The sequence below is a fragment of the Clinocottus analis genome, unplaced genomic scaffold, assembly GCF_023055335.1.
Source record: "Clinocottus analis isolate CAN_PGR_092001 unplaced genomic scaffold, fCliAna1.0.p SCAF_13, whole genome shotgun sequence".
In the NCBI taxonomy this organism is placed as follows: Eukaryota; Metazoa; Chordata; class Actinopteri; order Perciformes; family Cottidae; genus Clinocottus; species Clinocottus analis.
The window spans coordinates 14,640,001-14,650,004 of record NW_027175854.1 but is presented as its reverse complement, the minus strand read 5'-3'; the positions used below and the strand labels follow the sequence as shown (position 1 = coordinate 14,650,004).

General features: G+C 43.7%; 2 protein-coding genes across 5 annotated transcripts in view; one reads left to right on the top strand and one right to left on the bottom strand.

Annotated features, from left to right (window-relative positions):
- Positions 1-502: 502 nt before the first annotated feature.
- On the top strand, positions 503-9,379 carry grk5 (G protein-coupled receptor kinase 5). The gene is made up of 16 exons (XM_068573990.1): positions 503-562; positions 1,202-1,285; positions 1,410-1,522; positions 2,647-2,724; positions 2,818-2,919; positions 3,084-3,172; positions 3,363-3,426; positions 4,846-4,986; positions 5,242-5,432; positions 6,305-6,342; positions 6,720-6,809; positions 7,594-7,802; positions 7,894-8,031; positions 8,283-8,420; positions 8,512-8,643; positions 8,943-9,379. The coding sequence occupies exons 1-16, from the start codon at positions 511-513 to the stop codon at positions 9,027-9,029; spliced, it is 1,746 nt and encodes a 581-aa protein (XP_068430091.1). The 5' UTR covers positions 503-510; the 3' UTR covers positions 9,030-9,379.
- A 295-nt stretch (positions 9,380-9,674) lies between these two features.
- The window catches only part of ash2l (ash2 like, histone lysine methyltransferase complex subunit), a 9,696-nt gene continuing 9,366 nt past the window's right edge, over positions 9,675-10,004 (bottom strand). For all 4 annotated transcript variants that reach the window (XM_068574777.1, XM_068574778.1, XM_068574779.1 and 1 more), the window contains one exon: positions 9,675-10,004. This exon is cut by the window's right edge and continues 113 nt beyond it. The gene's annotated coding sequence lies outside the window, so the exon portion shown is untranslated.

Below are 10,004 nucleotides of genomic sequence, written 5' to 3'. Positions count from 1 at the left end.
TATGAAAAATAGGAAATTATAACACGTTATGAGTATGATTATAATTTGTTCTTAAAGGCCAGGACTACCTGAGGTCTATAGAGGACCAGGTTTGGGTTCCTCATTTTAAACCTTGCCAGACAGAGGAATTACATGCACCTGAACCTCCTGAGGCTCAGCCCCGCCTCCAGAAGAGGTCGTGTCCCGCGGTTGAAAGAGGGCGTGTCCCGCGGTTGAAAGAGGGCGTGTCCCGCGGTTGAAAGAGGGCGTGTCCCGCGGTTGGAGCACTGTGTGCTGGTCCCGCACCTCCATTCATAGTGACAGGCAGCAGGTTAGACCTGCAGCCGGACACACCTGTCCTCACCTGGACTGTCGCTCTTTACTCATTGCGCATGGTGATTACTTTTTTTTTTTGTATATATATATCATTATTGTTTTTATATCACAGTCTTTGTGCATGTATTCTGGATTGCACCTCAGCTTTGGGACCAATAACCCGGGACACCTTTTAGAGGGAACACTGATTCCAACATGGAGATTGAAAGCATGATGGCCAACAACACGCTGATTAAAGCCAGAGAAGGTAAGAGCTTCATGGGTTCATCATTCAGGATGTAAGTTAAATAAAAACCTGTAAAACGTATGTTCTCCCTTCTTGAAAGCAGCCGTCACGAACAGGTAACAACCAGGTGTAATGTGTGTAAATATATCACAATAATGTGTAAATATATTCATAATACATCAGACCAGAGGCGGGTTTGAACACAAGTTTCTTCTTGTCAATTAAAAATGTCTGTCCATCATTAACATGCTCATGCAGAAGAAGAGGAAGGAAAGCAAGCTGAGCCTCAGAAACACGTGCCGCCTCCTCATCAGAGAGGAGTTTAAGAGGGGAGAGGAGTCTTTAGCGCGTGCATGTGGCGGGATGTGAGCCCAGAAGGTTCTGTTGTTAAACACTGCTGGTTCCGTGAAGACGTGAGCGCTTCCGGCCGCAGCAGAGCAGAGCAATGCGGTCGCACAGGCTCACCTCCTCCAGCTATAAATAGTCTCTAGCGGAGCTGCTATTGTCTGGAACCTGACGGGCCGGCGCGCAGCGGCAGCGCTGCGCATGCGCGGTGAAGACACAGCGCTGGTGACAGACGTGTCTCTAAAGGAAAGAGTGACGTGCTGCTATGATGGATAGATAATTACTTTATTGATAATTACTTCATTATTCCCGCAGGAGGAGGCAGCAAAGGACGCAGCTGCAAGTGGAGAGACATGCTGCGATTCCCCCACATCAGCCTGTGTGGAGACCTGGCCATAGGTGTGTGTGTGTGTGTGTGTGTGTGTGTGTGTGTGTGTGTGTGTGTGTGTGTGTGTGTGTGTGTGTGTGTGTGTGTGTGTGTGTGTGTGTGTGTGTGTGTCTCATACATGTGTCTCCTCCTCAGAGAGAGACTACCTCAGTGTGTGTGTGAAGCAGCCGATCGGGAGGAAACTGTTTCAGCTCTTCTGTCGGAGTCGAGCTGGTCTGCAGAACTACATTTCCCTGCTGGACGCTCTGGTACTCTGACACTATGGAGAATAACAATAACAACAATAACAACAACCGTGTTCATATAGCACCTTTATATCGCATGTTGACAGACAGAGCAGCAACAGTGAGACCATGAATCAACAGAAAGAGTTAAACGCTGCAGCTGAAGCAGAGCAGCAGAGGAACACAGGAGCTGTGACATCATTATAACACATGGAGTGTATTTCTGAAAAACAATCACGTTATAAAATAGCTACAACTTTGTGATTCTGGGACTTCTGGGAGAAGCCAGAGAGGAGAGAGTAAGTATGTGAAAGACAAATAGAGGACTTTGTTCCAGGTGAGAGAGGACAGGTTTGATTTGAAAGTTTAAAGGAAACAGACTGCGTGCATTTGTAAAGAGAATCGTAGTGAAGCCTCAAATGTGGAGAACAATTAGAAACTCCTCAGATAAGTTCATTGTGGTAGTGCAGGCAGTTAAAACTAGTTCACTTATTAAAGTGTTTCCGGTGTCGATGGATTAGTTTCAAATGAAAACATCTGAGAGAAAATTGTTTGCATTTCATTTACTCAAGAAAAGGGAACTCTTGGTGTTGATATTGTTGATATTACCTTTTTGAAACCGTGCGCGAAAATCCTCCCGCGCCAGTTTTAAGTCCCAGCATGTCCCATTCAGACAATCTTTGGCATAAAATACGTAATATCTTTTCATTTTTGAACCAGTTTTTTGACAAACTTCTTCATAACAGGCCAATTCTTGTTCAAATTGTTTTATTGAGATTTTTGTTGCAGATTCAGATTCTTTAGGTCCTAATCTTTCCAAAAAGGTGTCTTATTGACTGCTCCAGGAGGCATTTTTGGGGGAATCTGGCTCATATCATGCTGGATGTTCATAGTTTTAACAAAATATCTTTTAAAAGTGTTTTTTTTTTCAGATATACATTTTTTTCCCAAGACTTTGCTCAATACATACAATAAACACAAGTATTGGAATCAATTTGGGGTTCCAACAACAACTCAAACACAGGGAAAAGAAGGTCTGGAGACAAAACTGGTCCCACAGTTTATGGGTTAAAGCAGATCTATAGCTTTCCAACAGCACATAAAACATATCATGAAGACCTTCCTCACTGTCTCCTCGTCTTCTTCAGGACGCGTTCGACACAAAGTCAGACGAGGAGAGGAGAGACTTCGGCCTCACCATCGTCAAGAGGTTCCTCCGGCGTCAGGTCTGACGGCGACACAGAGCCACACGCGTCACCAATATTCCTGTTGTTTTTTTACACCCACAATGCAACACTCCCTGTCCGTGTCCCCCTCAGTCCAATCAGTGTGTCCTGCTGGTGGAGCGGCACGGGCAGAGCTGCATGCAGAGCCTGGAGCTCGACCCCTGCATGGACGTCTTCCACAACTGCAGGGAGTCAGTTCACTTCCCTTCCTGCTTCCTGTGTGCGTGTGTGTGTGTGTGTGTGTGTGTGTGTGTGTGTGTGTGTGTGTGTGTGTGTGTGTGTGTGTGTTAATATGTGTTGTTCCTGTTGTTGTTGTTGTTCTTAAACCAACGTCTCTGTTATGTGTGTGTTTTAGAGAGCTGCATGAATACCTCTGTGGCGATCCCTTCCTCCAGTACCAGGACAGTCTGTTCTTTGACCGCTTCCTGCAGTGGAAGATGCTGGAGAGGTGTGTGTGTGTGTGTGTGTGTGTGTGTGTGTGTGTGTGTGTGTGTGTGTGTGTGTGTGTTTGTGTGTGTGTGTGTGTGTGTGTGTGTGTGTGTGTGTGTGTGCATGTGTGTGCATGCTCTGCTCACTGTTGACTCCTTTAAATCACGTTTGTCTTGCCATTGAAGCTGATGACCCTCTGTTCCTCTCAGGCAGCCAATCAGCAAGCAGGCCTTCAGACAGTACAGACTTCTGGGTAAAGGCGGGTTTGGTGAGGTGAGCCTCCATCTCCTCGTGTCCTGTGTCACCTTCAGAGCGGCTTCACCCCAATGAAAAGCATTTATATCATTTAATTCACCTCCCGTGCTCTCAGATCATTTTGGTTTCGTGTGTCAGGGTTTTAAAGATATCTGTTTCCACCGGGACCGACAACACATGAGATGCTTAAACCTTCAAATTGCGTCATCGTGGAAGCAAAGCAGCAGCTTGTTCCAGAATCAAGTTTCCCTGTTTTTACCAGAAACATTTCTCCACTGTAATGCTGTGTTCACAGCAAAAGAGTTGCCAATTAATTTGCATGAGTAGATAAGGTGTAAAGTCAGCGCACAGACGCCGATGGTTGCAAAAAAGCAAATTTCCCCCCGCCCAATGCTGAACCCGGACATAAGGGCGTTTGATGTTCTGACGGTTGCTTTGGGTACACGCACCAAACTGCTTGGAGAACCCGTCATACTCGGAGGAGGTGAGCAGTGAGCCGATCACCACCTGGTCGTGGGTTGGATCCCATGCGGCTCCAACCTCCCGAAGACGTTTTCATGCATGCCGGGGACATGGAGGTCCAAATGGGTCATGTTCTGATGACTGCATTGCGGAAGAGGCTGCTGGGACTCGTGGTTGGAGGGTCTTCCGTGTCCGTCAAGCAGAAGAAGAAAGGCCTCCAGGCGTCGACGGCCTTGGCCGGGATCCAGTCGGTTCCAGGCGGGTTCCGGTCGGCCAGATTGGCTCCAGCGGTCGGCCCAAAGCAAAAACACGGATATGGTTCGTGAGAATTACAAAGAAGGACTTTCAGGGTTGGCCTCGAGGAAAGTTCTGGCAAACAGTCAGAGGACTCAAAAAGAGGAAAGCAAGACGTAGCTCAGGTTGTGTTTGGACCGAGACCCGAGGATGTTGTCAGGTGGCAGGGAAAAAACTGGAAGGAATGAGTCTGGAAAGCAAAATCAGTCTGCAAATCATTTCTGTCCGATGATGCCTTTTATCTCTCTGATCAAAACGTAAAAAAATAACCCCGCACGGTAAATTCCACTAAATCTGCATGTGCGAGGTCCGTCAGGGAGGAACAACCAGCCGGTGAAACTGGTATTCAAGTCATCATCTGTCGGAGGTTTTGTCAAGTCGAGGCCACGGTTGCTTGTAAGAAAGTGGATTTAGTTTCTGGACTGAAGTTATGAAGCCTCCAGTTGGACGAGTTTGGCATAGACTTCTATACAACCAGAGAAGTCGCCCCCTTGTGGTCAGTAGAGAGAATGCATCGGTTTCGCTGGGCAGAACAGGAGGTTGCCACCTGAGTTCAACCCATCCTTAATATTTCAGGATATCTCTAAAAAATGATCCTCCGACTTAAAGAATGTGTGATACTAAGTTGTGTGCCACGTTCTGAACCAGTCGTTTGATGTTCTGTTTGTTTTCTGTTCTCAGGTGTGGGCTTGCCAGGTGCGAGCCACAGGAATGATGTACGCCTGCAAAAAGCTGGAGAAGACTCACGTGAAGAAGAGGAAAGGAGAATCCATGGCGCTCAACGAGAAACAGATCCTGGAAGGACTGAACAGCAGATTTGTGGTGAGATGATCACGCTTTATGTTTTTCACTTTTCATATATATATATATATAAGAGTTATAAAACGTCTAAAACATCATATGAACAATACACAACACTGTGGTTGCTTTTGAATCAGACACCAAATGTGGATTAATCCGCCGCTCAAAGTAGTCCCCAACAAAGTAGTCCCCTGTTTGTGTTTTAGTATATTTTTTGAATATTATGGAACATTGCCAGCCTCATACTTTGAATCTTCTTCCTGGCTCTCCGTGCAGGTAAACCTGGCGTATGCCTACGAGACCAAGCACGCGCTCTGCATGGTGCTGACCATGATGAGCGGGGGCGACCTGAAGTTTCATATTCATAACATCGGCGTTCCCGGCCTGGACGAAGACCGAGTGCGCTTCTACGCCGCGGAGGTCTGCTGTGGATTAATTCACCTGCACCAGAACTCCATATTGTACCGGTCAGTGTGGATCTCTGATGACTTCATTATGAACTAGCAACTCATTATTATTTTCATCAGGCCGGTTGTGATGGTTATTTTAGATTGATTGTTATATAAATAGAAAGAAATGATGTCATAATTATCACATTTAATTCAGACCAGGCGTCAACGTAATAAATAATATAATTAACATTATTCATAAAACATTAGCATTATTTAAATTATTCATACTGTATTAACATAACTAATACATTAACATTATTTTACTTATTCATACATCATTACTAATAAATTAACATTATTCATAATACATACAGAATATTCACATTTCTTAACATTATTAACATGATTACTAATATATTAAAATGATCCATAATACATTTACATTATTCACAAGCCTTAACATTATGAACATTACCACTAATGCACTTACCTTGTTAACATTATTGCTAATACATTAATGTTGTAAAATGTCTTACTAAAAAAACAAACATTATTAACATAATTACTAGCACATTTATAATTAATTAACTAATTATTCATTATTAACATAAGGACTAATGTTAGCAATGTTACTAATATATAAACATAATTCAACCTGGATGCAGGGAATGATTTTACTTGTAAAGTGGCTTTAACCATAAAAACAGTTTTACATGAATGTTCTTTATATTGTCTCATTGTTTCAGATGCAAATTAATAATAATAACGCATCTTATCCTATAAACTCTCTGTTTTGTATGCAAACATCTTGCGTTATCGAATAGAACACACTAAAACGTTTAAGTACCTCACATTTGCACAGTACTCCAGTAAAAGTATTTAATTATATCGTATTACTGAGTACTAGCAATGCATCTCTGAATAAAATTATGTTTTTTATCTTCCAGGGATCTGAAACCAGAAAACATTCTGCTGGACGACCACGGTGCGTTCAGGAACCTGAGAGCTCATTACCTCAGTCAAATGTTCAGTCACATGTTTAATCACAACTGTCAATAAACCGCACATTCCCGATGCAGAATGACGACATGTTGTGACAGCCACCTTCGTGCTGACTCGGCTATTTTTAGACAATTTGTCCTGAGCGGCGGAACGACGTGATGAGGAAGTGACAGGCGTTCAGGGACCGGGCGTGCCAGCTATTTTAAGAAGCTGTTCTGCACCTGTTTCTTCATTCCTGGCAGCGTGTTGTGGTTATTAAAACATTGTCTCGTAGTTATGGCATTCCTCAGCAGGGGATAATTGAGCGAAGGGAAAGTACGTCGTAATAACTGAAGATTCTTCTTTCTTTGTTCCCTGAAGGCCACATCCGCATCTCTGACCTCGGCCTGGCGGTGAGGCTGTCTGAGGGCAGCACGGTGCACGGCATGGTGGGAACACTGGGATACATGGGTACGTACACACGAGGGCCTTGAACCGAGAACATGTTGAACAATGTAGCACAAGGGCCTCGAACCCAGAACAATGTACGCACAAGAGTCTCGAACCCAGAACATGCGAAACAAAGTATGCACGAGGGCCTCGAAGCCCGAGAACATGTTGAACAATGTACGCACGAGAGCCTCGAACCCAGAACATGCTGAACAATATATGCAGAAACGCGATTCAAACACTGCAGAGTCTGATCTCTAAGAAAAACAAAAACCTTGAGAGTATGAATCACTTCTTTGTTTTAGTTTTTTGTAATACACATTTCTGCCACCAGAGGCTAAATCGCACCACTTCCTGATGTTCTGAATAGGACTAAAAGCTTGCTCACACACAATGTGTAGACATATGTGTGTGTGTCTGTGTGTGTATATATATATATATATATATATATATATATATATATATATATATATATATATATATATATATATATATATATATATATATATATGAAGGTAAACGCACCTGGAAGAAAGCTAGGGTGCTTTTAGCTTCAGGGTTAGCAGCGCAATGCACCCTCTTGTAGCCAAAATGACTTTTACAACAACAATAAAAAGTGTTTTACCATGTTCTAAAATAAACATGACCACAGAAGAGGAGACTATTTAGATCAGACGCTTCTCCCCCCTCACCTGCTTCTCAGAAAAAACAATGTGAAGTTCTTTGAGAACGTGTTTAGTGTCTCTGTTTACAAACTAAACGAAACGGAATTAAAACAGGAGAGTTCATGGATTATTCGTTCCAGCTCCTGAGGTGATCGGCCACAGGCATTATGGGATGAGCGTGGACTGGTGGGGCCTCGGCTGCCTCCTGTACGAGATGACGGCGGGCCAGCCGCCGCTCCGGCAGCGGGGCGAACACCCAAAGCCCGCTGAGATGGAGCGCCGCATCCAGAAGGAGGAGCTGGAGTACGGGGACAAGTTCAGCAAGGAGGCCCAGGACCTCTGCTCCTCGGTGGGTCCAGAACCAGAGCGCAGTCAGGGTTCGTCTTTTTAAACAGTCCTAACAGGTTGTTATTGTTGTTGTCGTTGTTGTTGTTGTGCAGCTGCTCATCAAGAACCCCAAAGAGCGGCTGGGCTGCCGGGCTTCAGGAGGGAGAGAGGTCCAGTCGCATCCCTTCTTCCAGAACATCAACTTCAGGATGCTGGAGGCCGGACTCGTGGAGCCGCCATTCAAACCGGACGCAAGTGACCGACTTTTAAAAAGACTGTATATTTACTAGAACCAAGAATAACCTGCTGACGGGTACAAATACATTAAAAAAATACATAAGAAGTGTAAAATACATAACAAATACTTAAGAAGGTTAAAAAATACATGTGTAAAAATACATAGGAAGGGTAAAAATACATAAAAATGCAATAAAAGTGTAAAAATACAAGAGAGGATGAGTTTGAGTGTGTTCTTACTCTGTGATGTGGTCGCCCCCTGCAGCCCAGACTGGTGTACTGCAGCGACGTGCAGGACATCGAGGAGTTCTCCGCAGTGAAGGGCGTCACACTGGACCAGAAAGACAACGACTTCTACTGCAAGTTCAACACCGGCAGCGTCAGCATCACCTGGCAGAACGAGGTGAGGGCACAATAACCCATCTTAGTGTCGGTCTTCAGAGCCTCCTCACCTTTACTCACCCTACCTTCCTCCTCCTCCTCCTCTTCCTCAGATGATTGAGACGGGGTGCTTCAGGGAGCTCAACCTTTTCGGTCCTGATGGATCTCGATCTCCAGACCTGGACTGGTCCCTGAACCCAGAACTCCCCAAACGCAGCCTGCTGGACCGGATTTTACGCAGACAAGTAAGAACCTCTTAGTGCTGCAGTACAAGTACTAATACCACTGTGAAAGTACTAATACTATACCACATTTAGGGTTTAAAAAAATCTGATGAGTAGCGTCTTGGATACAAGAGGCCTAGATGTGTTTCCTCTGTAGGGCTCAGCCTTAGAGATAGAGTAAGGAACCTCAGAGATGTTACAGTAAAATAGTAGTGTAGTGTTATGGGGGTGAAGCATAAAGTAGCAGAAAATAGAGACGCTAAAGTACCTTGAATTAGTACTTCAGTCCAGTACTACATTTACGTGTTTTTTCCTCTCAGCATCCTTCAGACTCGTCAGACGAAAGCAAACAAGGGCTGATCAGTGACAACTACATGAAGTCAGGGATGGTGAGCACGACGCTCTGAGGACGGAGAGATAGAGGGATGGAGACTCTTGAACACTAAACACAGCATCTGTACAGAGTACACGTTTACAGAACAAACAGCGGCGTTATCACGCCCACGTCGTTTAAAATGAAACGTCTTTTAGACAAGTAGCTCTTTGTAAAGATACTTCAGTGTAAAGATACTTTACTACAGTGTAAAGATACTTTATTTCAGTGTAAAGATTCTACAGTGTAAAGATACTTTACTACAGTGTAAAGATACTTTATTTCAGTGTAAAGATACTGCAGTGTAAAGATACTGTACTACAGTGTAAAGATACTTTATTTCAGTGTAATGATACTTCACCAGTTCAGTTGTTTTTTATTTGTAATGTGTTGTGGTTTAAATGAATAAATATGTATATATGTATGTTTCTGTCTTTACCCGCCAAGATAATAAACCAGCAATGTAGCAAAGTGTCTTCAGTTCAAACTTTCATGACACAATGTTATTAATAGTTAATACAATGTTGCAAATGTATTCTGAATCTTTTCTATTCATTTTACAGAAACCTTTATCTGAGTAAATAATCTGCAGATTAAATCAGTAAATAAATAATCTTTAGTTTCTTTGTTATAAAAGCTCAGAAACGACTCGTTCCATGTCAAGAATTCACGAAAGAACTTCGTCCATGTAGTTTTTATTGTTTATTTATTATTATTTAACTCAGAGTATAAAACAGGAAATAACTGACAAAACATTATAAAACAAAACAAATCATCAAAAGGGGCGGAGCGCACTACAGACCAGAGCTTCAACGTGACCTCTCCTCAGCAGGACGTGCACAGAGGGGACACGAACACATGAAATGAGCTCCTCATCAACAGACTAGTAGAGATCAGACGCAACTTCCCGGAGCCTCGCTTTGATTGCAGCTTTGTTTATTCAGCCTGCTGGAGGCGGGACAATGTGTTGGCGTTGGAGGGAGAGGCGGGGCTAGAGGGGAGAAGGGGG

Excerpts from the sequence above, each read along its gene's own strand:
- grk5 (XM_068573990.1), top strand. The coding sequence starts at position 511 with ATGGAGATTGAAAGCATGATGGCCAACAACACGCTGATTAAAGCCAGA. Across the intron at positions 1,523-2,646 it reads TTTCCCTGCTGGACGCTCTG|GACGCGTTCGACACAAAGTC; the intron begins GTACTCTGACAC and ends CGTCTTCTTCAG. Across the intron at positions 3,427-4,845 it reads GTAAAGGCGGGTTTGGTGAG|GTGTGGGCTTGCCAGGTGCG; the intron begins GTGAGCCTCCAT and ends TTCTGTTCTCAG.